General features: G+C 38.0%; 1 protein-coding gene across 13 annotated transcripts in view; it reads right to left on the bottom strand.

Moving 5' to 3' along the window:
* Nucleotides 1-27482, bottom strand: part of CFAP70 (cilia and flagella associated protein 70) — an 83525-nt gene extending 56043 nt beyond the window's left edge. For 2 of the 13 annotated variants that reach the window (XR_015156814.1, XM_086382028.1), the window contains exons 1-9: nt 27025-27482; nt 25200-25302; nt 23812-24001; nt 19330-19428; nt 19081-19160; nt 13964-14143; nt 11641-11823; nt 8745-8839; nt 5098-5197 (exon numbers count right to left, since the gene is read on the bottom strand). Coding sequence is in view for 11 of the 13 variants with exons in the window: in XM_086382028.1 (XP_086238154.1) it covers nt 5098-5197; nt 8745-8839; nt 11641-11823; nt 13964-14143; nt 19081-19160; nt 19330-19428; nt 23812-24001; nt 25200-25262 (990 nt within the window). In the remaining 2 variants the exon portion in view is untranslated. Of the gene's footprint in view, nt 1-3627; nt 3811-5097; nt 5198-8744; nt 8840-11640; nt 11824-13963; nt 14144-19080; nt 19161-19329; nt 19429-23811; nt 24002-25199; nt 25303-26712 lie in introns of those variants that run through there. The other 11 variants (XM_086382031.1, XM_086382034.1, XM_086382030.1 and 8 more) reach the window with 11 other exon arrangements.
* Between the last annotated feature and the right edge of the window lie 16 nt (nt 27483-27498).

Below are 27498 nucleotides of genomic sequence, written 5' to 3'. Positions count from 1 at the left end.
TCCCTGGTGGTACAATGGATAAAAACCCACCTGCCAATGCAGGGGACATGGATTTGATCCCTGGTCCAGGAAGATCCCACATGCCATGGAGCAATTAAGCCCATGAGCCACAACTATTGAGCCCGTGTACTGCAGCTACTGAACCCCGTACACCTAGAGCCTGTACTTTGCAATGAGAAGCCCACAACTACAGAGTCGCCCCCACTCACCACAACTAGAGAAAGCCCTTGCTCAGCAATGAATATGCAGCATAACCAAAAAAAAAAAGAAAACAAGACAAAAACAATAATCAGAAATTAGACTTAAAGTCCTGTCTTCATATGATAGCATTATGTTGTTTTAGAAATCATATCCCTGATGAATATAAATTTCAAAATCCTCAACAAAATATCAGGAAACTAAATTCAACAATACATTAAAAGAATTGTACACTATGACCAACTGGGATTTAATACAGGGATATATGAATGGGTTCAGTTCAGTTCAGTTGCTCAGTCGTGTCCAACTCTTTGTGACCCCATGGACTGCAGCAAGCTAGACTTCCCTCTCTATCACTAACTCCTGGAGCTTTATATTCACAAATCAATCAATGCAATATACTACATTAACAAACTGAAGAATAAAAATCATATTTGCAAACTAGATGCAGAAAAAGCATTTGATAAAATTCAACATCCATTTATGATTAAAAACCCTCAAGAAAGTGGGTATAGAGGAAATGCATCTCAACATCATATAGGCCATATATGAGAAATCCAAAGCCAACATCATCCTCAAATGTAAGAAGCTGAAAGTATTTCCTCTGAGATCAAGAACAAGACAAGGATGCTCACTCTTACCACTTTTATTCAGCATAGTATTAGAAGTCTTAGGCACAGCACTTAGAAAACAAAAAGAAAAAAAAAAGGAATCCAAATTGGAAAGGAAGAAGTAATAAAGCTGCCACTGTTTGCAGACATGGTATTGTATATAGAAAATCCTAAAGATGCCTCCCAAAACTACTAGAACTAATAAATGAATTCAATAAATTTTCAGGATATAAAATCAATATCAGAAATCCACTGTATTTCTACATACTAACAATGAATTATCAGAAAGAAGAATTAAGAAAACACTCCCATTTAAAAATGCATCAAAAAGAATAAAATATCTAGAAATAAATATAAGTAAGGTAGCAAAAGACTCGTACTCTGAAAAGTACAAGATACTAAGGAAAGAAACTGAAGATGACACAAACAAATGTAAAAATATACCATGCTTATGGATTAAAAGAATTAATATTGTTAAAATACTACTCTCCAGGCACTAAAGATTCAATGCAATTCCTATCAAAATATCAAGGGCATTTTTCACAGAACTAAAACAAATAATTCTAAAATTTGCCAAAAAGGAGGCTCTAAAGGCTCTAAAAGGAGCCACAAAAGACTCTGAATAACCAAAACAATCTCAACAAAGAAGAACAAAGCTGAAGATATCATGCTCCCTGATTTCAACTATACTACAAAGCTAGAGTCGGAGAAGGCAATGGCACCCCACTCCAGTACTCTTGCCCGGAAAATCCCATGGACGGAGGAGCCTGGTAGGCCGCAGTCCACGAGGTTGCTGAGGGTCGGACACGACTGAGCGACTTCACTTTCACTTTTCACTTTCATGCACTGGAGAAGGAAATGGCAACCCACTCCACCGTTCTTGCCTGGAGAATCCCAAGGACGGGGGACCCTGGTGGCTGCCATCTATGGGGTTGCACAGAGTCGGACCCGACTGAAGCGACTTAGCAGCAGCAGCAGCAGCACAAAGCTAGGGTAATAAAGACAGTACGGTACTGGCACAAAAACACACATAGATCAATGGAACAGGATAGAGAGTAAAGAAATAACACTCATATGGTCAATTAATTTATAACATAGGAAAGAAGAATACACAATGAAAAATACAGCCTCCTCAATAAATGGTGATGGGAAAACTGGACAAGCAAAAGAATCAGCTGGCCTACTTTCTCAAAATGTACACAAGACTAAACTCAAAATGGATAAAAGACTTAAATGTAACACCTGAAACCATAAAACTTCTAGAGAGAAACAGAGGCAATATACTCTTTGGCAGCAGTATTTATTGGATATGACTCCTCAGGCAAGGGAAACAAAAGTAAAAATAAATTGGACTATATCAATCTAAAACGTTTTTACACAGGAAAAGAAACTATGAAAAAAAAAAAAAAAAGAAACTATGAGCAAAACGAAAAGGCCACTTACTAAATGGGAGAAAATATTTGCAAACTATATATTCAAAATGGGGTTAATATCCAACAGGTACAAAGAACTCATACAACACAACCTAAAAAAAAAACCCCAAACACCTGGATTTAAAACTGGGCAGAAGTTGTTCATAGGCATTTTTCCAGAGAAGGCATACAGATGACCAACAGGTATGTGAAAAGATGTTCAATATCAAGCACCATCAGGGGAATGCAAATCAAAACCACAATGAAACATCATCTCACACCTGTAAGAAAGCATGCACGTGTGCTCAGCCGTGTCCAGCATTTTGTGACCCCATGGAGTGTAGCTCACCAGGGTCCTCTATCCACGGGACTGTCCAGGCAAAGAAGCTAGAGTGGGTTGCCATTTCCTCCTCCAGAGGATCTTCCCAACCCACGGATTGAACCTGTGTCTTCTGTCTTGGCAGGCAGATTCTTTACCAGTGAGCCATGTGGGAAGCCCCCTGTCAGAATGGCTGCCATCAAAAGATGATAAGCACTGGCAAGGATGTGGAGAAAAGGGAAGTCTCTTCTCAGTACAACAGTACAACAATGTACTGTTGATGGGATTATAAATTGGTGAGCCATTATGGAAAACGCTAGGGAGGTTCCACAGAAAATTAAAAATATACCTGCCATCTGATCTAGCATTTTCACTTTGGCATATTTACCTGAAGAAAACAATATCATTAACTGGAAAAGAAATATGCACTTCAATATTCATCACAGGATTATGTAAAATAGATATGGAAGTGACCTAAGTGTCTATCAATAGATAAAGAAAGGGCTTCCCTGGTGGCTCAGTAGTAAAGAATCCATCTGACAAAGCAGGAGACATGGGTTCCATCCCTGGTACAAAAGATTCCACATGCCACGGGGCAACTAAGCCCAAGTGCCAAAACTACTGGGCCTATGCTCCAGAGCCCGAGAGCCACAACTACTGTGCCCGCGTGCCACAGCTGCTGAAGCCCACATGCTCTAGAGCTCACGCTCTGCAACAAGCAGTGCAATGAGAAGCTTGTGCGCTTCAACTGGAGCCTAGTATCCACACAGCGCAGCTAGAGAAAAGCCCATGTAGCAACGAAGACCCAGCAAAGCCAAAAATAAATATATACCTTTATTTAAAAAGATAAAAAGACAAAGAAGATGTGGCATATATATGTGTGTGTGTGTATCTGTGTGTATATATACACACACATACACACACACATATACAATGGAATATTCAGTTCAGTTCAGTCGCTCACTCATGTCCGACTATTTGTGATCCCATGAATCGCACCACACCAGGCCTCCCTGTCCATCACCAACTCCCGGAGTTCACTCAGACTCACGTCCATCGAGTCAGTGATGCCATCCAGCCATCTCACCTTCTGTTGTCCCCTTCTCCTCTTGCCCCCAATCTCTCCCAGCATCAGAGTCTTTTCCAATGAGTCAACTCTTCACATGAGGTGGCCAAAGTACTGGAGTTTCCACTTTAGCATCATTCCTTCCAAAGAAATCCCAGGGCTGATCTCCTTCAGAATGGACTGGTTGGATCTCCTTGCAGTCCAAGGGACTCTCAAGAGTCTTCTCCAACACCACAGTTCAAAAGCATCAATTCTTCGGTGCTCAGCCTTCTTCACAGTCCAACTCTCACATCCATACATGACCACAGGAAAAACCATAGCCTTGACTAGACAGACCTTTATTGGCAAAGTAATGTCTCTGCTTTTGAATATTACTCAGCCATAAAAAAGAAATCTTGCCATTTGTGACAACATGGATGGATCTAGAAAGTATTATGCTAAGTGAAATAAGCCAGACACAGAAAGACAAATACCACATCATCTCACTTACATGTGGAATCAAAAAGAAAGAATAAAATAAAACAAAAACAGAGAAAAACGGGTAGTTGCCCGAAGGGAGCGGTGATTGAGTGGGTGAGAGAAAACAACTGAAGGAGATTAAGAGGTCCACACAACCAGTTATGTAATATACGTCACAGAGATATACTGTAATAATACACAACATAAGGAATGTGGTCAATATTACTGTAATAACTTTACATGGGGACAGATGGCTACTAGACTCACCATGGTGAACACTTCATAATGTATGTAAGTGTCAAATCATTATATAGTACACCTGAAAAACTAACGATATTGTGCAACAACTATATTTCAATTTTTTTAAAGACAGGTCTTTTGCAGTAGACATTTATTGACCTACTTCCTGTGGTTTTCTTCTTCAGCAGGATAGGAAGCAACTGTTGGCATAGTCAGTGGGATGAATTGGAAATAGAGTCATTCGGACACATGCATTTATTTTTATCATAAACAAACAAAAAACAGTAGAGAACTTGTTCCAGGCTCATCAAAGCTATATCTTTTCAGAGTAGTAGCACACCTATGAAAATTAGCAGGCTAAAACATTTTAAGTAGGTCAGTCTAAAATAAATTTGGAAAGATGTATTAGGTTGAACCATACAGCCAATATTTAGCTACTTTTGATGTATTCAAAGTCTATTTCATAGTTTTACTTGTGGTAAAACTATAACAGAGGGCTAAAGGGAAATAGGATATCTGAGAATAAAGCCTAAATAACTTTTAGTGGACAACAGGGAACTAGGGTTACCAGTCATTCTGATTTGCCAGGAACAAGGGAGTCTCCTGACACATGAGACTTGCAGCACTAAAACTGGGAAATTATTAATATTAAGCAAATTAGGATGAGCTGGCGACCCTAGGGAACAGCCACACGGTTCACATTTTCCTTTGGTATCAGAATTAGAAGCAGAGTAACATGCTGGGTCTGACATAGCATTTCTTCTACAATTATTTTTAAGTGAACAAATTTACCTTTTCGAATTTAGCAGATTTCCCTTTGGGCACAGCAACCAGAGGAACCCTTGTGATCTCTACAGGCCAAAATCGGCAATCAGCAATTCGTTTCTGAAAGCTGCAAATCAAGAATCAGCCCATTAGCATTATATGCAAAAATGAGGTTAGTATAATTAAGGTTAAAATGAAGTATTCCTGGAGAAGGAAATGGCAACCCACTCCAGTATTCTTGCCTGGTAAATCCCATGGACAGAGGAGCCTGGTAGGCTACAGTCCATGGGGTCGTAAAAAAAAAAAGAAGAAGAAAAAAAAAATAATGAAGTATTCCTCTCTTTAAAAGTAACCGAATACTTATATGCAAAAATTCTTATTCGGTATGTGAACTTTTAAAACCTTCTCATAGTTATAAAATTCCAAAAATAATTATCCTATATTGCTAGGAGAAGCAAATTATAGTTTTTGAGAGCAGTTTGACAATACGAATCAAAAGTGTTTAAAATGTTCATAGTCCTTGACCCAGAAATTCTACTTCTAGCGATTAATTCTAAAGAAATAATCAAACAAGTACGCACAAAGTACAAAATACATTTATTTCTACTGTGAAAGTAATCCCAGTAGGACTTCCAGTGTCACCCTGGACACATAAAGAGCTTGAAAGCTGTCATTCTTGTCTTCACAACAAGAAAAAAGCTGTTCAAATAAAAAACCAATGACTTTTCTTAGATCCACCTAAGAATTAAGTTCATATGGCAAATCACCACCTTGAAATATAGAGAAACAAGCAAGTACAAAGAAGCATAGCTAAGATTAGCTTACAGGCGTCAGAAGCCACTAGAGCCAGTTTAATTGGTAGAAACACTTTAAAGATAATTGTGAAAAACTGCTGGAGACTGAGAATGAACTAACCAGAGAGTTAAAAACTGGATGCCCACTCTTAGGGAGTCTATACTTTCTTGGGATTTAAATCAAGGAGTTCCATCAGATTCTTATGGTGAAAACAGAAGAAAAATTATCTTAGGGAGAAAGAAGGGAAAAGTAACTGTATTACAATATGTCCAGAGTGTTCTCTGTAATAAAGGCCTGCTCTATAAGGGAAACTACATCAGAGTTTTATTTGACCCAGGGAAAGGGCAATTAGACAACTCTAGCCCTATTTGTGGCACCCCACTCCAGTACTCTTGCCTGGAAAATCCCATGGACGGAGGAGCCTGGTAGGCCGCAGTCCATGAGGTCGCTGAGGGTCGGACACGACTGAGCGACTTCACTTTCACTTTTCACTTTCATGCACTGGAGAAGGAAATGGCAACCCACTCCAGTGTTCTTGCCTGGAGAATCCCAGGGACGGCGGAGCCTGGTGGGCTGCCGTCTATGGGGTCGCACAGAGTCGGACACGACTGAAGCGACTTAGTAGTAGTAGTAGTAGCCCTATTTAGCCTTCCTCTCTCACATGAGAAGAGGAAGAAAAAAAGATACACTTATGAAGTCACAACCTCGGGACTCAAACTCATTAAAATACTGAGATTTAATCACAGGATTATAGAAAACTTCCTTTCCCCAACACTTTACCACCATTCAACAGGATCCAGTATAATAACAGTGAATTATAAGTGAGAATCTTCAAACACAAACCCTATTTGGGAAAAAGCTCTGAGCATACCCAGAGACAATAGGGAAGGAGTAAAAGGACGCTGAAGCCTCTAGCGCTCACAGCTATTGAAAGAATTAAATACAGCCTACCTCCCAATCAGGTTAACATAAAACCTCACCCAGAAAACCCAATCACCACATTTCTTATTGCCCAAAACATAATGTCCAGCCTTCAAAAGAAAAAAACTACAAGAAATGCTAAAAGGCAAGAAAAATACCATCTGAAGAGGCAAAGCTATCGTGTGAACTAGACTCAGATATGACACAGATTTTGAAATTATCAGGTAGATAATTTAAAATAATTGATTAATATGATAAGAGCTCTAATGGAATAAGTAGAAAACATGTAAGAACAGATGGGTAATATAAATAGAGAGATGGAAATTCTAAGAAAGAATCAAAAGGAAACGTTGGAAACCAAAAACACTAACAAAAAAGAAAAATTAATTTGATGGGCTTATCAACAGACTGGACATAAACTGAGGAAAAAAATCTGTGATCTTGAAGCTACTGAGCCAATAAAAATTTTCCAAACTGAAACAGAAAGGAGAAAAAAGTTTTTAAATCACAAAAGAATATCTAAGAAATGTGGGACAATTACAAAAGGTATATAGGAATACCAGAAGGGGAAAAAAGTGAGAAAGAAGCAGAAGAAATATTTGAAGTCACAATGGCTGCAAATTTTACCAAATTAATGACAGATACCACAGATCGAGAAAGCTGAGAGCACCAAGCACAATATATATATATATATATATAAAATCTACACCTAGGTATATCATATTCAAATTGTAGAAAGCCAAAGAGAAAGAAAATCTTGAAGTCAGAGAAAAAAAAAACTTACCTATAGAGGAACAAGGATAAGAATTATCTTGGATTTTCTTTCAGAAATCATGCAAGCAAGAAGAGAATGATGTGTAATACTTACAATTCTGAAAGAAACAAACTACCAACTTAGAATTCTGTATCTACTGTAATTATCCTTCAAAGATGAAGGAAAGATAAGACTTTTAGTCAAACAAAAATGGAAACAAGTTGTGGCCAGTAAACCTGTCATGCAAGAAATGCTAAAAGTCTTCACAGAAAAAGATATGAGATGGGTCAGAAAATATGGATCCATGTAAAGACAGGAAGAGAATCAGAATGAAAAAGATTTAGGTAAAATAAATTTAAATTTTTTTCTTACTTTTAATTAGTCAAATAGATAACTGTTCAAAGTAATAATAGCAAAAAATATATCCTTAATGAAGTATCAGCAAATCAAACAATGTAGATTTATATTATACACTACAATCAAGTTGGGTATATAGAACTCTGAAATATGTAATCAATTTTTCCAAAATTCTAAAACTGTTCTAAAAATAGCCTATTAATTAAAAAAGATATATATTTTCATTCAGATAATACATACATTGATAATCCTTTATTTCTCACTTCTCCCTAATCACTAGGTCAACCAGAGATTGACAGGTAACCACACAAAACTGTGTCATGTTCTGCTTTAGTAAATAAATCCTGATCTGGTATGGGTGACAATGTGTCCAACAAAACCACTCTTTCCTAAGTCTCTTTTTCTTCGAGAGATGGGCAATGAGATGAAGGAAGGTTCTACAAAAAGGGCTAATACAGCCCGCATGTTTCCTTTTTTAATCCATGAGCAGTTGCCTCTTCCAACTTTCTGCCAGGAATGTGACCGTGCAGGCTAGAGAGCCAATGAGCCATCTTGACCCATGAGATAACCTTGTGTATGGAATGCACACATCAAAGAAGGCAGAGCAAAGAGAAAGAGGCTGCATACCTAATAGTACCTAGAGCCACCACACATACTAGATCTGACCTTCTTTTATATGAAAGAGAAGAATCCACATGGTTAAACCACCATCACTAGAAGCCTGTTAGTACGTGTGGTAGAAGAGACTCTCAGATCACCTTAACTCAATTGTAAATAAACAAAAGTATAATAAAACATTTCTTCCCACAGTCCCTATTGGTTAGACATACTCCCTCCCTCTTCCTACCTGACCACTGCAGGAGGATCAAGGTAGCAGCGACTTTCCAAGTCCCAAGTAATCCTTTTCTTCATGCATTCCGCTTGGTTCCTAAATTCCCTATCCTATAAAATCATAAGACAGAGACTTTTATTCTCTCAGTATGGCATGGTTGCCTCCAGCTCCATCTGAGGGCATTCTTTTAATGGATTTGATCATAATAGTTTTATTACTACTACTATTACTACTTTAAGTATGACTACTACTAAAAACACTAACACCATCTTAAAGTTTTGAGTACTTTAGTACACAGAATAAATTACTTATATTATCCTTTTTTCAATCCAATACTAACTGCCAAACATTCATTCACATAACCTCAATCAGTGATTCTAAACCCTGAATGCATATTAGAACTATCTGGAAGCTTTTAAAAACAAAAAATCAAAACTTGGGCATTGGTATTACTTTATTTATTTATTTTAAATTTTATTTTATTTAACTTTACAATATTGTATTGGTTTTGCCATATATCAAAATGAATCTGCCACGGGTATACATGTGTTCCCCATCCTGAACCCTCCTCCCTCCTCCCTCCCCATACCATCCCTCTGGGTTGTCCCAGTGCACCAGCCCCAAGCATCCAGTACCGTGCATTGAACCTGGACTGGAGACTCGTTTCATATATGATATTATACATATTTCAATGCCATTCTCCCAAATCATCCCACCCTCTCCCTCTCCCACAGAGTCCAAAAGACTGTTCTATACATCAGTGTCTCTTTTGCTGTCTTGTATACAGGGTTATCGTTACCATCTTTCTAAATTCCATATATATGCGTTAGTATACTGTATTGGTGTTTTTCTTTCTGGCTTACTTCACTCTGTATAATAGGCTCCAGTTTCATCCACCTCATTAGAACTGATTCAAATGTGTTCTTTTTAATGGCTGAGTAATACTCCATTGTGTATATGTACCACTGCTTTCTTATCCATTCATCTGCTGATGGACATAACATCGCAGCACTGTTTATAATAGCAAGGACATGGAAGCAACCTAGATGTCCATCAGCAGATGAATGGATAAGAAAGCTGTGGTACATATACACAATGGTATTACTTTAAAAGTAAATTCTTATACAATTGACCTGGTTAGAGTTTGGCCACCATTGTTTTAAAAGTTTTCTAGGTGACTGTGATGAGCAACCAAGGTTGAGAACTAGTTATCCAAACTAAAATGGGACATAAAATCTAAATATCTAAAATAAAATATCTAAGTGAAAATATTAATAAAAGTAAAGCATGAATTTTTAGTAATCACAATGATGAGAAAAGACACTACACAATATTTTTAAAATACTGCTAGCCTTATCTCTGGGCTTCCCAAGTGGCGCTATTTAAAATATTTAGAATCAGACGCCAAAATAATTCAACCACGCACTATATAATTACTTCATCAAATGTTTCCACTAATGATTATCAGTTTGTTCAAGACACATTTGCAAATGTGTTTACAGAATTTCCTATGCCCTTGACAAACATATGTTGTAGAAAAATATGAAGGAAGGAAGGAAGGAACAGAAGGAGAGAGGGAAGGAGGGAACAAAGGAAGGAATATAAAGAATAATTTCAACAACTTAAATGTCCACCAACAGGAGACTAATTAAGCAAATTAAAGTATGTTCATACTATTTCATATCATATAGCAAGTACAAATAAAGAAAAAGAATGAGAATGCTCTTCGTATATTTATGTGGGAAAAATCTCCACGATATACTATAAAGCAAAAAAAGCAAGCTGCAGAAGTGTGTGAGTATGTCACCGTTTGTGGGAAAAATGACAGGAAAAGAATACATGTAGATATCTGTGTGTATGAATACATGAAGAAAACACATTTTCCGTGCTTCCAATATGATTAAGCACTTTATATAATACTCAGTTCGGAGGAGGCAATGGCATCCCACTCCAGTACTCTTGCCTGGAAAATCCCATGGACGGAGGAGCCTGGTGCACTGCAGTCCATGGGGTCGCTAGGAGTCGGACACGACTGAGCGACTTCACTTTCACTTTCCACTTTCCACTTTCATGCACTGGAGAAGGAAATGGCAAGCCACTCCAGTGTTCTTGCCTGGAGAATCCCAGGGACGGGGAGCCTGATGGGCTGCCGTGTATGGGGTTGCACAGAGTTGAACACGATTGAAGCGACTTAGCAGTAGTAGTAGTTTAATACTCAGTTAAAAATAAATAAACACTTCACACTTGAAATAAAGCAAAAATAGCATAGTCTTCCTGACAGGTTCTAGTTCTGAAAACAGCAAGACTTTGAATACTTTCTGTAAATCCGGACTCCCTAAAGAAAAACAATTTGATCCCTGCCTTTTACTTTGTCGATGTCTATAAGCCAGTCTTTCTGGAATCTGACTTCCTTGCGCCTTTTGTGAGGAATCTTTAGGAAACTTTACTTTTCTAAACGTTTTTGCTTCTGAGTCTTCCTCTGACTATGTACTTTTGCTTTATTTATGTTCATAAAAAAGTATCCGAAAAGGAACACAAGAAACTATAGTGAAGGTTAACTTTCAGGGTGATGATCGAGGAAGGAATTAGGAAGAAGAGACAAGGACGAGCAGGGAGAATTCAACTGCATATCTCTTAATGCTTTTTCAACTTGTGACTGTATCATAACCTACTCATAAATAAATAAATTGCAAATGAGATAAAGAGTAAAATATGAAGTAAATCAATTATTTTGCTTGTTGGACTTAAGTCAGGAAACATTTTAATCAGAATTTTTACAGATAATTGTTTTGACATAACTGTTTAAGAGGTAATGGGTGTGTATGAGTTACAGTGATTTACAAACTGTAAACATGTTTTATCATATGCCAGTGCACTGAGATTGCCACCACAAACCATCTCATTCTCTCACCTCGGGGTGGTTGAGTTCCCCTTCTTCTTCCTCGTAAGGGCCACCAACGATGAAACTGTCAGGAATGTTGTTGGCTCCGGGAGCCAGAATGTTGGGAATAGGCCATTTTTTGGGCCTAGGAACAGGTTCTCTTTCCCCTCCAAGCTTCAGAGTTCCGTTCTTGAAGAAGATGGGATAGTCCTTCTAGAGAAATAAATACCATGTAACAGGAAATTTTGTAAAAGACTATGAAGTGGACAAAAAAAGATTACTGAAGTGTCTTTTCGATGGAACATCAGGTATTGTCTAATAGACCCTTCTGTGATTATCTGAGTCTAAAGAGGGGCTTATGTCCTTCATTTGTCTTTGTGCTATTTTATAATTCTGTAATTTATAGAAAATTGATAATAATGCAAATTATTCTTGTCCATAGATATGCACATGTATTTCGTCCAGTAAAAATATAACTGATTATTGCCCTATGGCTGATGATAAGTTTTGAATTATCAGCAAACATATTACAACTTTCCTGGTTGCTTACCAGGAAAAGGTAAGCAACCTCACCTCTGAACAAATCTGGGTCATTTGCTCAGATTCTTGTTTGAATTGGTTTAATCCCTTTATTTCATTTTATATTTATATGAGAGTCATGATGTACCTTTTTAAAAATTCTTTTACAAAACAAATGTGACAAAGGCTAAAAATATAAACATTTTTGTATTTGCAATTCATCTAAAATAAATTTGCAACAGAAAATTGGCAAAGTCTATAAATACACAATTTAGAGAAAAGCAAATTAGAAAATCCAACATTTAAATAAAAACATGCTAAATATGAATAAGTGAAATGCATATTAAAACCATGAGATATTGTTTTAAACCACAGATTGGCAGAGTCAAAGTCTGAAAATATTAAGTGTTGACAGCACTGTAAAGTTAATGATATTCTTACACATAGTTCATGGAAATGTATTTTGGTATAACTATGGAAAACAATTTTGTAGTCCATTATAAAAGTTAAAATTGGCATAACCTATAAGTCAAATATTCTAATTCTTTGGGTTTTAAGACTTCTGTGAAGGAGGGGCCTCTACAGGATAGTAGAGTAACAATCTTTGAAAATCTGCTCCTCAAAAAAAACCCCAATAATGCTAGCAAAAATTGCCAAAATTAAGGATGTCAAAACCATTCAATACGGACAGGACAGTCTTTCCAACAAATGGTTCTAAGAAGACTAGTTATTCCCATGCAAAAGAATGAGATTCATTCTTACCTAACACCATATACAAATATTAACTCAAAAATGGATCAAAGGCCAAAACATAAGAGCTAAAACTATAAAACTGTTAGATGCAAACACAGGGGGAAAGCCTCTGGACATCGTATTTGGCAATGATTTCTTGGTTATAACAAAATTAAAAAATGGATAAATAGAACTTCATCAAAACTGAAAACTCTGGGGTATCAAAAGATACTAACCAGCGTAAGAAAAGGCAACCAACAGAATGGGAGAAAATACTTACAAATCACGTATCTGGTAAGGGATTAACAGCTAAAAAATATAGAGGACTCCCAAAATGCCAACAACAAAAAGACAAACAACCCAGGTCAGAAATGAGCAAAGGACTTGAATAGATATTTCCCCAAAGAAGATATAAAAGGGCCAGTAAGCACATGAAAAGATGCTCAGCATCTTTTAATTTTTATTTCACTAGGGAAATATAAATCAAACACATAAGGTTTGCTACTTCATACCTATTAGAATGGCTATTATGAAAGAAGAAAATAACAAGAGTTGGTAAATATTGGAGACATCGCACTGCAGGTGGGAGTGCTGAAGGTGACGAGGAATTGGAGATTTCCAGACAAAAAGTGTAAAATGGCAATAAAGCAGATGAAACTAATTATGCTTTTTTAGCAAGCAATTTGAAATCTCTTTTAAGAGCCTCAAAAAACCCATACACATCATTCTATAGAAATCTGGACTAAGGAAATAACTTGCATGTAAAAGACTATAATGTAAAACACCATACAAAATTTACAATATATATGCAAAAAAGTAATCTTTGTACAAATACGACTTCCAAAAATTGTCAGTTTTTAAGTGATTTACATATTTTCCACAATAAATATGTATTTATTGATATAAATTATACATAGACTATATGTAACATGTAAACTATACAATTAACATAAATGTATAAAACAGAAGTAAACTTCATTTTTTTGAGCCTAAAAAACTCAGCTGTTAACAGAGCTTGCTTTGAATAAAATCTTAGAAGGTGAGGAAGAGATGGCCATACGAGTGTTTAAATCTGTATAAATATCGCGCTGTAAGTCTTTACCTCTCCAGCTGACGGAACTTGCATTCCAACCATGTAGTTCTGCAGCGGCCCTATTGGAAGGAAGGATTCAGGCACAGAGTAGGCAGCCTCCAATGTGACCTTCAGAAGATTGCCTCCTGAGATCTGGGCTGGGGTCAATAAGGGCTCCGCGACAAACACTTTAACTTCAAGGCTGCACTGCTATAAAAGAGTAAAATTACACAGAAATTTTAAAACACCAGAGGCCTCCCCAGGTTTTACATTATCTCATTTGAATCTCACATCACTGTTCAAGGTAAGAAGGTCAGGTTTAATTATTTCCATACAGAGGATTCAAATAACTCTTTCTAGGTCCCATAAGTTAGAGACAAAGCCAAGAAGAGAATCTTATCTCAAAGTTAGAGCCCTTTCTTTCTGAGGGCAAGTGTGAATACAAATATATATAGAAGAGGAATCAGAAAGTTTTATACTGAAATGTTATTAATAGTTGCACATGAGTGAGTGAGATTAGGGTGCTTTTATTGCCAGGCCGTATTTTATGATTATTTCTGTAATTGAAATATAGTGCTGAAAAAAATTTTTTATTAAATGTTTTTTATTAAATATTTGAAAATCATGTTCTTTAACATATCTCTGTTTTTCAAAGGTGAAAGAGCATTTCTGGCAGCATGAAAAGCTCTAGGAATGATTTTTTTTAGTAAGGCTACCAAGATTTGGTCATAGCAAACACCCTCTTCTAACAACACAAGAGAAGACTCTACACATGGACATCACCAGATGGTCAACACCAAAATCAGATTGATTATATTCTCTGCAGCCAAAGATGGAGAAGCTCTATACAGTCAGCAAAAACAAGACCAGGAGCTGACTGTGGCTCAGATCATAAACTCCTTATTGTCAAATTCAGACTTAAATTGAAGAAAGTGGGGAAAACCATAAGACCATCAGGTATGACCTAAATCAAATCCCTTATGGTTATACAGTGGAAGTGAGAAATAGATTTAAGGGACGAGATCTGATAGACAAGAGTGCCTGATGAACTATGGATGGAGGTTCGTGACATTGTACAGGAGACAGGGAGCAAGACCATCCCCAGGAAAAAGAAATGCAAAAAAGCAAAATGGCCATCTGAAGAGGCCTTACAAATAGCTGTGGAAAGAAGAGAAGCAAAAAGCAAAGGAGAAAAGGAAAGATATAAGCATCTGAATGCAGAGTTCCAAAGAATAGCAAGAAGAGATAAGAAAGCCTTCCTCAGTGATCAATGCAAAGAAAGAGAGAAAAACAATAGAATGGGAAAGACTAGAGATTTCTTCAAGAAAATTAGAGATATTAAGGGAATATTTCATGCAAAGATGGGCTCAATAAAGGACAGAAATGGTAGGGACCTAACAGAAGCAGAACATATTAAGAAGAGGTGGCAAGAATACACAGAAGAACTGTACAAAAAAGGTCTTCACAACCCAGATAATCACGATGGTGTGACCACTGACCTAGAGCCAGACATCCTGGAATGTGAAGTCAAGTGGAACTTAGGAAGCATCACTACAAACAAACCTAGTGGAGGTGACGGAATTCCAGTTGAGCTATTTCAAATCCTAAAAGATGATGCTGTGAAAGTGCTGCCCTCAATATGCCAGCAAATTTGGAAAACTCAGCAGTGGCCACAGGACTGGAAAAGGTCAGTTTTCATTCCAATCCCAAAGAAAGGCAATGCCAAAGAATGCCTAAACTACCGCACAATTGCACTCATCTCACACGCTAGTAAAGTGATGCTCAAAATTCTCCAAGCCAGGCTTTAGCAATACATGAACCGTGAACTTCCAGATGTTTAAGCTGGTTTTAGAAAAGGCAGAGGAACCAGAAATGAAATTGCCAACATCCGCTGGATCATCAGAAAAGCAAGAGAGTTCCAGAAAAACATTTATTTCTGCTTTATTGACTATGCCAAAGCCTTTGTGTGGATCACAATAAACTGTGGAAAATTCTGCAAGAGATGGGAATACCAGACCACGTGACCTGCCTCTTGAGAAACCTATATGCAGGTCAGGAAGCAACAGTTAGAACTGGACATGGAACAACAGACTGGGTCCAAATAGGAAAAGGAGGACGTCAAGGCTGTATATTGTCACCCTGTTTATTTAACTTATATGCAGAGTACATCATGAGAAATGCTTGGCTGGAAGAAGCACAAGCTGGAATCAAGATTTCCTGGAGAAATATCAATAACCCCAGATATGCAGATGACACCACCCTTATGGCAGAAAGTGAAGAAGCACTAAAGAGCCTCTTGATGAACATGAAAGAGGAGAGTGAAAAAGTTGGCTTAAAGCTCAACATTCAGAAAACTAAGATCATGGCATCTGGTCCCATCACTTCATGGGAAATAGATGGGGAAACAGTGGAAACAGTGGCTGACTTTATTTTTCTGGGCTCCAAAATCACTGCAGATAGTGATTGCAGCCATGAAATTAAAAGACGCTTACTCCTTGGAAGGAAAGTTATGACCAACCTAGACAGCATATTAAAAAGCAGAGACATTACTTTGCCAACAAAGGTCCATCTAGTCAAGGCTATGGTTTTTCCAGTGGTCATGTATGGATGTGAGAGTTGGACTGTGAAGAAAGCTGAGCACTAAAGAATTGATGGTTTTGAACTGTGGTGTTGGAGAAGACTCTTGAGAGTCCCTTGGACTGCAAAGAGATCCAACCAGTCCATCCTAATGGAGATCAGTCCTGGGTGTTCATTGGAGGGACTGATGTTGAAGCTGAAACTCCAATAATTTGGCCACCTGATGCGAAGAGCTGACTCATTTGAAAAGACCCTGATGCTGGGAGGGATTGAGGGCAGGAGGAGAAGGGGACAACAGAGGATGAGATGGTTGGATGGTATCGCCGACTCAATGGACGTGAGTTTGAGTGAACTCCGGGAGTTGGTGATGGACAGAGAGGCCTGGCTTGGTGCAGTCCATGGGGTGGCAAAGAGGCAGAACTGGAGGGAAGCAAAGGCAGCTACAAGTCTACTTGTAATGTTACAGGTGAGAGATTACAAGGTGATAAAGTGTAAGAATAAAGCTAAGAAGAGAGATTCCAAAGGCACTGAGGAGATAGAAAAGGCTGGATTTGGTGCAGGGCCAATTTGCAGATTAGTGTCAGAGTCCAGGTGAGCAGTCATGGAAGTAATATAGATTCTATATATGTCCTATGATTTATGAATGAGTGATGCCACTATCCAAAATAAAATAAAAGGAGGTGCTAAGTTCAGTTTTAAAATGTTGAGTGGAATTTCATTATAGAGAAATCAGTAGGTAATTGTAAAGTCTGACATTCTGAAATTCAGGAGAGGGGTCTGAAGAATTTAATTCAGCAGCTCAGACCCCTCTCCTGAATTTCAGAATGTCAGACTCTACATGTGAAATTCATGGATGATACCCTTCCCCTCAAATTTATGGATGACAGCCCTCCCCTACGAGTTGAACACAGATTAAGAAAAGAAGGTGACCAAGGACAGAACCTTCATACTAAGCAACAGATAGAGGAAAAAGAGGAGCTTCAGTGGTGAGTCAGATGGTAAAGAATATGCCTGCAGTGCAGGAGCCCTGGGTTCAATCCCTGGGTCGGAGAGATCCCCTGAAGAAGGGAATGGCAACCCACTCCAGCATTCTTGCCTGGGAAATCCCATGGACAGAGGGGTCTGGTGGGCTACAGTTCATGGGGCTACAGTCAGACATGACTTAGTACTACCACCACCACCACCGGGGGAAAGAGATGCAATGCAGGAACCTAAGAAGGTATAGTCAGTGAGCTAGAAATCAGAATATCAAAGGGAGGAAAGACTTTTAAGAAAGAGAGACATTGGAGAATGTGGTATCTCTGATCAATATGTCTCTGAGAAGATAAGTGAAATGTCCCTCAGGTTTCTAATATGTTATTGAATATGACAAGGAATACCAGATGACAAATTGAAGTCTCCTTTTCAAGGACAGGTTTATATCATTTTAGTCTCTGAATCTTGAAAAAACTAGTATATATGCTAATACATAAAATTAGTGAGAACTCTTGTCATATATTTTTTCCTTGAGTATGTGAAACAATTAAACACAGGAATATTATGAGCAGAGGTCATGAGGACTGGCAAATCATTTGACTAACTTTTCTCCTACAGTGATTTAAAGGAAATCAACAGCACAGAGGCTGGGACACTGGACCAAGGAAGGCAAATGGAGCTCAAATATCTACCTCTTTCCAGCATATGAAATGACAGAAAGATACTAAATGATTATCCTTATCATCAATAAAACAATAATGCTATAACAGCCCAAGAACAAGAAATGCCATCACCGGACTACACAGTTTTAGGAATCCTTGAAAGACAGAAAGAAAATTAAATCAGATCGACCAAAAAAAACTAGAAAAAAACAATCATATCCTACAATAAGAGGAGAGAATCACAGCAGAGGTAGGAGTGGATTGTGGCAGAATCCACAACAATCAGGAAGGATCCACCTCAATTGTTAAACAGGGAACTGCATTCAGAATAGTTGGGACAGTTAGGCCTTTCTCTCTCCTTGACTTGTGCGAAACAGAAGACAGCTGTGGTATCCGCTGAAGAGTGAGTGTGTACCTGCACAAGAGTGGTAAAAGCAGAGCCTCAAGAAGCTACCGATGCCAGGAGAAGCTGTGAAACAAAGCCCAGGACACAAACCAGTGGCACAGCCTACCAGTTCATGCTTCCCCTCTTCCAGTGGTCAGGGGCAGGCTGCCGTGACAGAAACTGTGTTAGGTGCCTTCATACGCTACTTAATTTAACCCACCAGGACACAGTTAAAGAAGTATTTTTACGGTTAAACCTTCCCTATATATACCCCTGGGCAAAGTAACAGATATCTACTCTGTGTCCATATACCCCACCCCACCATTTAATCACACTGGTGGTCATAACTTTTGATGTGTGGACTATGAACTCCTAAGGTAGGATTCTGCCTTATTATCTTTGTTTCCCAGAACCTAGCACTATGTGTGCCTGTGAAAAGAAGGAAAGAAGGTGCCTGAAGAATTAAACTCAACTAAACTGAACCGTAAGTGCAGAGAGTCTTGACTGAGTATCAGGCTGAAATGTTGGAGAGTTAAAACTCTGATTACCTTAACACCTGATCGAAAAGGTTCTATGGGCGAACCTGGCACAGGGTGCAGTGGTACCATTGTTTCAAACGAACTTTCTCCTGTGAAAAGAAGCCCAAGTCAAGCCAAAAAAGGAAGGGTTTTGCAGAGATAGCTGTGCTCATCTTTTCATCGCATCTCTCAAATTCATTGAGGGTATTTTTGTACTTCTCTGGAACTAAGTTTTACAAGCTTTGTTATTTCTGCTGTTGAGCAAATCACACATCTGACCTTCCAGGAGAGGAAGAAGGTCCACCGCAGCTTGACCAAGAACCATGGTCTTCTCCTCTTTCTGTTTCTTTTCCTTTGGTAAAACTTCAGTCACTGTTACTAGAAAAATCAAAACAAAGAAATGAGAACATGTCTAACTCACAAATCAGATAACCAAGGTGCAACAAAGCACTGTCAAAGAAAATCAAGTTAAGAGAAATGAACTGGAAACTCGAGAAGGCACCATTATTAGCGACTTCCTGTGGGAGATACTGGACCTTCTCAGTGACTTATTAAACTTTTTTCCATGCAAATTATTTTTAAAAAGGATTTTATATCATAATCATGTACACACATAAGTATAATTTACTGCTACATGTGATTATAACAAAGTTTCACGTAATATTCATCCTTACTAGCTCAAAATCCTTAGGTATTTTCTATTAGGTTTCATGTATAAGAAATTACTGGTCATGACTCCCTCAATCAATTTTCAGAAAGACTAAAAATCACCATCTGTAGTTTGAAAAACACTGTTCCAGATCTTCCCATATTGCCTAGCACAGGCCTTAGCACACCTTGGAGTAATTTATAGAGCATGCAAGGTATGTACCAGTTTTTTCACTGCAGCATCATTCCTTGTATGTGTCAATATTTATTATGCAAAATTTCAAATATGTAAAAATGAGTAGCACAGATGGTAAAGAATCTGCCTGCAATGCAGGAGACCCAGGTTCAATCCCTGGGTTGGGAAGATCCCCTGGAGAAGGAAACGGCAACCCACTCCAGTATTCTTACCTGGAAAACCCCATGGACAGAGGAGCCTGGTGGGCTACAGTCCACGGGGTCACAGAGTTGGATGCGACTAACACACACACACAGTATAATGAATATCCCTATAACCATCACAGAGGTTTAACAACAGTTAGCGTATATTTGCTTCATGTTTGTGGAAATACTTCCAAGGAAGTTACAGACATCTCTACATTTTACTCCCAAATATTAAAGTATACAAATCCAAAATATGATACTTTCCTACATAACCGCAACATCTCTATCACATCTAGTAAATATGTGTAACAGCATTAAATATAATGCCTTAATGCATCTAATGCCCAGTCTACATCTAACATTTCTTAACTGCCCCAAAATTTATTCTGTAGCTGGTTTGTCTCAAAGGCCACATGTTGCAATTGGCTGTCATGTTTCTTCATGTTCTTTTCATTTACAACGGTCTCTCCTCCCACATACGTTATTTTAATATGGCACTGCTTTCTTGAAGACATCAGGACAGTTACAGAGAATATCTCACCTTCTGGATTCATCTTTTTTCTTTCTCATTGTATTTATTTCTCAATCCTTGTTTCCTCTAAATTTAGGTTCCTCTGTTAGCATTTTTGGCAAAGTTAATATAATTTGGTAACATACTTGCCTAAATGTTACATTATTAAACTCTGTGATCTTGCTAATTGTGAAAATGGAATCTCTGCTTAATTTTACTTCTCATATTAAAGTGAGATTGAACATTTTCCTTATGTTTAACCGTAAGTTATGTTTATCTGTGAAATTTTCATATCTCTTTCATATGCTTTGTGGACTTATCTGTTAGGTTCTAGGTGTTTTTTTAATTGGTATATAGGAGCTCTTTAAAGGGAAAGTACAGAACAGAACTGCAAATTGTATCTCAGTTTGTGATATCTTATAGTTGCTTATGTAAAATGTATTTTGTTTTCCTTCTGTGGCTTCTGCATTAGCAAAATACTTAGATAGGCTTCACTATTCTGTTTATTTAATTATGGTACATACTTTAATTATGGTACATAATTTAATTTTGTACACACATTTTATCCATCTATAATTTATAATTCAAAAGATACATAATTCAAAAAATTCAAAAAAGACACATGTACTCCCGTTCACGGTAGCACTATTCACAATAGCCAAGACACGGACACAACTTAAATGTCCACTGACAGATGAATGGATAAGGAGGATACATACATACACACACACACACACATAACAGAATACCAGACATCCATAATGAAGATTGAAATAAGGCCATTTTCAGCAACATGGATGCAACCAGAGATTACCATACTAAGTGAAGTAAGTCAGAAAAAGAAAGACAAATACCATATGATATCACTTATACATGGAAACTAAAATATGGCACAAAAAAGTGGATATATATGTATGTGTAACTGACTCTTTGCTGTATGGCAGTAACTAACACAGCACTGTAAATCAACTATATTCCAATAAAAACTTTTTAAATTAAAAAAGTCCTCATAAGTCAAATTATAGTATATGTGAACATTCAAAATGACAATTCTAATTTAAACATATCTCAAGGCTACTAATGTTAATAATAAAAAAGACAAAACAAAACAAAAATAAATAAATAAAATATGGCACACACGAACCTATCCATAAAACAGAAACAGACTCACAGACACAGACCACAGACTTGTGGTTGCCAAGGCAAAGTGGGTGAGGGAGAGGGATGGACTGGGAGTTTGAGGTTAATAAGTCAATCTATCAAGTTTAGAATGGATAAAGCACAAGGTCCTACTGTACAGCACAGGGAATATATCTAATCTCCTGGGATAAACCATAATGGAAAAGAATATTAAAAAAGAATGCATATATGTGTATAACTGAGTCACTTTGTTGTATAGTAGAAATTAACACTGAAGGAAAGTTACATGGCTCAAAATAGCCTGGAGCTAACACTCCCCTTCTGGTCCTCCCCACCATTCTATGCAAAACAAAGAACTCTCAAGGGAAGGAAAAAATGGACATTAAGGTCGATTTCACCCAGCTCCTAGCTAGTCCAGCCCCTGGCCAATCTCCAAAATTCCTTGCCCCAGGTGTTTAAGAGATAACTACTCTGAACAACCTTGGAGAAGAACAGGTTCTTCTTAAGTTAGGGTCTCCTTAAGACCCTAACTTTCCACATACATGCCTATTTATACTTACTCATTTCTTAGGTTAGTGCAGCAGCTCGCTGATCTGACTGCTGCCCCCTCTCACCTCATTAAAGGTGATCTGTTCCTGTAAAGTGCCAGTCTCCTTTTTTTTCTGAACCTCGCCTTCTCTAACTCCCTTACCTTACAAGCACAACATTATAAATCAACTGTACTTCAATAAAAATAAATAAATAAAATAAAAAATTTAAAATCACACTATCAAAAAAAAGGATATGGGTTAAAACAAAATAAAACAAAGACTTCCACTCCAGTACGGCAATCTTGCCTGGAAAATCCCACGGACGGAGGAGCCTGGTGGGCTGCAGTCCATGGGGTCGCTAAGAGTCGGATACTTTCACTTTTCACTTTCACACATTGGAGAAGGAAATGGCAAGCCACTCCAGTGTTCTTGCCTGGAGAATCCCAGGGACAGGGGAGCCTGGTGGGCTGCCTGTCCATGGGGTCGCATAGAGTCGGATACGACTGAATTGACTTAGCAGCATAGGTTTAGGGACAAAGTGTTTCAGAGATAATATTATGTAGCTAGAAACTGTAAAAGTGTGAATATAGAAACTATCCATTTATTTATCCATTCATTCTTGCAACAAATATTTTTGAGCCCTTTTATATCCCAGATATTTCTAGGTGCTAGAAATTCTGAAATAAGATACAGTCTGATTTCAAAAAGTGTCTCCTCTAAAAAGGAAGATAGTTAAAAACTGCAGTATGGTGAATTCTACACCATTCTACAGTACGGTGAATATACAGAAGTATAGACAGGGTTGCCACATGCCCAATTAAATATGCATTTCAGATAAAGAACAAATAATTTTTTAGTGTAAATATGTCTCAAATAGTTTTTTGCTTTTTTTTTTTTCCCCTAAATCTGACAGCCCTAAATATAAGAATACAAAGGAAAAGCTTCCAAACCAGCTTAGGAGACCAACGCGGCAAAGTCCAATTATATGTCTATTCATTTATGCCCATGGATTTATTTGAGGATTATCTTCATTCTTGTTTGACTGTTAACAGAATTTATTAGTTACTAAATAGTTCTTAAATAATATTTTTAGGGAAATTAAAATGAGTTGTACACATGAATAGATCAAATTATCTATATATCACTGGTCTTGCTTTCAAATTTGGGGTTCTTTTTTTTCATAAAAGAGTATGTTTACTTCTTTCTATGTTATTGCTTACTGTTTCTTCAAAATTGTATAAATTCTCTTTTTTTTTTTATCATATATGTGTTTTATTATCACCCGCTGGAAAGAATAAAGCCAATCTGGAAAAAAGTTTTAAATCATTTTAAAAAGTCCAGTTACATGTCAAAAGGTCTTTGATACAAACTGATTAAAATTAGCAGGTCATAGTGACAACTGCCAGAACCAGGTAAGACTCAAATTATTCTGTGTTATTCCTAGATTAAAAAGGTTAAGATGTGTTCACCTGTCCCAACAAGAGCTACTAAATACCTTAGAATACCCTGATCACTCACATAATTAATGTATCTAGAATCACAAGGACTTACAGAACACAGGTTTGTGGGCGAGGTCATCTAAAGCGATTCCTCCTCCTTCAGGATTGAACTCAAAGCTGCAAGTGAAGTTGTATTTTGCAGTTCCTTCTGGAGAAACAGTAATTTTTGCAGAGTCTCCCAGAACCACTTGATTGAATTCTGCACGAATAAAGGTAACTGAAGTATCTCCTTTAAAACCTTTCTGTTGACAGAAACATACTTCACAATTATATTCAAATAGAAAATTTTCCCACGTCTGGCAACCCATTGTGACTTAAACTGACACATTTTAAACATTTTTCTAACAAGCTATACCACAAATACAAATGGGGGAAGTAGAAAGTCATGGCAACCCACTCCAGTACTCTTGCCTGGAAAATCCCATGGATGGAGGAGCCTGATGGGCTGCAGTCCATGGGGTCGTGAAGAGTCGGACAGGACTGAGCAACTTCACTTTCACTTTTCACTTTCACGCATTGGAGAAAGAAATGGCAACCCACTCCAGTGTTCTTGCCTGGAGAATCCCAGGGACCGGGGAGCCTGGTGGGCTGCTGTCTATGGGGTCGCACAGAGTCGGACACGACTGAAGCGACTTAGCAGCAGCAGCAGCAGCAGCAGAAAGTCATTAAACAAATACAGCTGTAGCTAAATGCAATGTTCTATTTAAAGGCCATTAAGTTGGAAGTTTTGAAAACTAAGTTTTTCAATTGTGTTTATATGATTATAAAAGCACACTGTGGAAATTTTTTATGATTTCATTTTTAATTGGAGTGGAAGTTTTGAAAAAGTGAGGAAAGCACATAGAAAAACTAATTACCTGTAATAATATATTTTCTAGTGTTTTGCTGTTATGTAGATATATATACACATTTATATATACCTTTAAAATAAAGTAGAGATCATTTATTATATCCTGTTTTGGAATAAGCTGTTTGACTTCATAGTACTGAATGAATATTTTGACATTTCATTATTCTTTTAAAGTTTAATACTTATACTGTAGTTTCATCAAATGAAATTAATCACAAGAGAAGCTCTGGAAGAATTCACATCCTTTTCAGGAGAAAGGAATTGCTGTTTAGGAAAATGAAAACCAGCTGTTTTACCCTCATTAAGTTTAGTATTTAAATTGCCAGGTATTTTATGCACACTGACATGACTTGCAGATTATAGACTGACAATAAGGAACAGTGAGAAGGAAGTGCCATTACTATGTAAAGCCAAGGGATCTGGTGGGACAGAAATATGCAGAACTCCATTCCTCCTGCTAATGTTCCCAACACATTCTTCCCCAAGCCACAATAGGATGACTGACAGAGAGACAAGAGACTGAAGACAAAAGTACTTTTAAGAAGAACGAATAAACTAGGGACTTCCAGGATTCCCGAAAATAACTTTACCAAGTCATATCCCTCTGTCACAGTGATCTGCACAGGTCTGCCTGTTGATGACACCTGCTCCATATCAGCACCTGGGCAAAGTCTCTCTGGTCTTCTTTGAGCTCTGTGAACATAATAAGTGAATCTGTTCCCTTATACGCCACAGCTGCACGACTATCCACATTACAGCATAACCAATACCAGGGGAAAACCTAGGGAAATGCCTTACTCTGATACTGCTTTGTCCCCTTTCCAATCATTGGTGCCAGACAGGCAGTGCTTTAGGGAACTAGTCACAAGGATGACTCTGCTGGTTAGTGCTAAAAAATCGTCCTTATACATGTAACTACCCATTAAGAACAAATTATGACAAGGCAAAGAGGGTAGGAAAGCCATCACCCCACCTCCCATCCCCCACATCCTTCATAGTGGTTTTGATAGCTTTTTTCTTTTTTTTTTTCTGATGTGCAAGACTCCCCTCAAGGGTTATTTAATCTCTCAGTTTTAGAAAAACATCTTTTGATAACAAGAAAGTAGCAAGCATACAGAATGTTAGCCCACTGAAAAAAGTTCTGACATTATGTCTTATTTAGTCAAAGATATTTTCAAATGATTTTACAACACTAAGGACACAATTTCAAAAATAAATTGGATAGTTGTTAAGGAAAAAAAGAGGTCATATTTTCTGACTCAATTAAAAATGGAACTTAATGCAATTCCAACATTTTCATAGGATATACTTTGTTAAGTGTGTCTAGGCTGGTGGTACAAAAAAAAGAGAGAGATTTCTGTCCCCAAGCTTTGTAAGTATTCTGCCTCTTTCTAACAACTCGCTCATTTTCCGTTACCTACAAGTCTCAGATCACTTGTGAAACAGTTATGTCTCCAGGCTGACTTAGGGCCTAAGTGGCCCTGACAACTTTCTTACCAAGTTTATATTTGAAATGATCTTGTACATAAGTTTCCTTTTTTCTTTTTCAATAGCAGTACACGAATTAGGCCTTCACTAGCCTGATCCTGGAGAAATGCCTAACTTTTCTGGGCCTCAGTGTCACCTTCTGTAAAACAGATAATATAACCTGCTCTGTTACACATTTGTTGTGAATATCCACTAAAATAGTAAAACTGCTTAATCAATGAAGCACTGCACAAAAGGTGTTATTGACAGGCACTACTTGAGTGCTACTGAATGCTCAATTACTCCTTTAAAGACAAGTAATCTGTCACACATTTCTGCAGCCCCTGAGTGCCTGGCATCATGCCTTGTCGGCAAGAGTCATTAGCAGCATATTTGTTAAATGAGTGCAAGAAATCTGGCCAGCTAAAAGTTATAGTCAAGGCAGTCAGGTGGGGGCTCCTGTTGCCACTGACAAGGTACGCGTTTCTTGTTATCTGCTCAGAAGTTTCAGGAGGGGAAGTCAGATTAGAAATAGGTTAGATGCACTACAGTAAATCAACTATACTACAATCTTTAAAATTTTAATATAATAAAACAATTTTTAAATCGCTAAAAAAAAACAACGAAAAAGTTTACATGAAAGATGATGTTACTGGCGGTGGTCTGGGGACAGAAGTCCAGTGTGCGCTTATCTTGTGGGGGAATCTCGGTGCAAACCGGGAAGTGGGTTCTGAGTCTGGCTTTGAGTGGGAGGCCTGGGCCTGGCGGGAGAGTCGGGGGCTTAGCGGGGTCGGCAGCTTTCAGGTTTGTATGCGAGTAAAATCGTGCAGAGATGCGGCCTGTGGGTTAAGCTGAAGGAGAAGAGACTAAGGTAACGCGGTGTGGCCACAGGGTTGGAGTGGTGAGCCCGAAAAGAGATGATTTTCTAAGGAGTACTATCAGTCTTACCGAACAGCCGCAGAAGCGTTTTCGCAACTATAGCAACCAATTACTTCTCGCGATAACTTTGCCTCCGCAATCACCACAAGTTGATCCCAAGACTCGCGATAACATTGTCCGGGGGAAGAAAGAAGGATGGGGGCGCCAGGTGAGATTCTGCGCGTGCGCCCTGGAAACCTTGCTCCTGAGCCACGACCTCCGTGTCTAGCTGGGGTTTCGTATTTTCGTAGATGCCACTTTCCCTTACCCAGGGTGTTGGCTAAGTACAAAGTTTTCCACTTTCGAGTTTGCTTTCTTGACTCCTTTCTTTCAATAGTGAAAGTTTAATTTCACTATTGAAATTCGTGTATTTCACACACGAAGGTCGTGTCCGACTCTTCGCGACCCCATGGACTGTAGCCTGCAGGCTTCTCCGTCCATGGGATTTTCCAGGCAAGAGTACTGGAGTGGGTTGCCATTTCCTTTCTTTCAATAACCCTCCAT

The sequence above is a fragment of the Bos grunniens genome, chromosome 28 (assembly GCF_055505025.1).
Source record: "Bos grunniens cultivar Pamir isolate PY7600 chromosome 28, Bosgru_T2T1.0, whole genome shotgun sequence".
Classification (NCBI taxonomy): domain Eukaryota; kingdom Metazoa; phylum Chordata; class Mammalia; order Artiodactyla; family Bovidae; genus Bos; species Bos grunniens.
The sequence above is the reverse complement of the archived record's forward strand: the minus strand, read 5'-3'. Positions and strand labels throughout refer to the sequence as shown.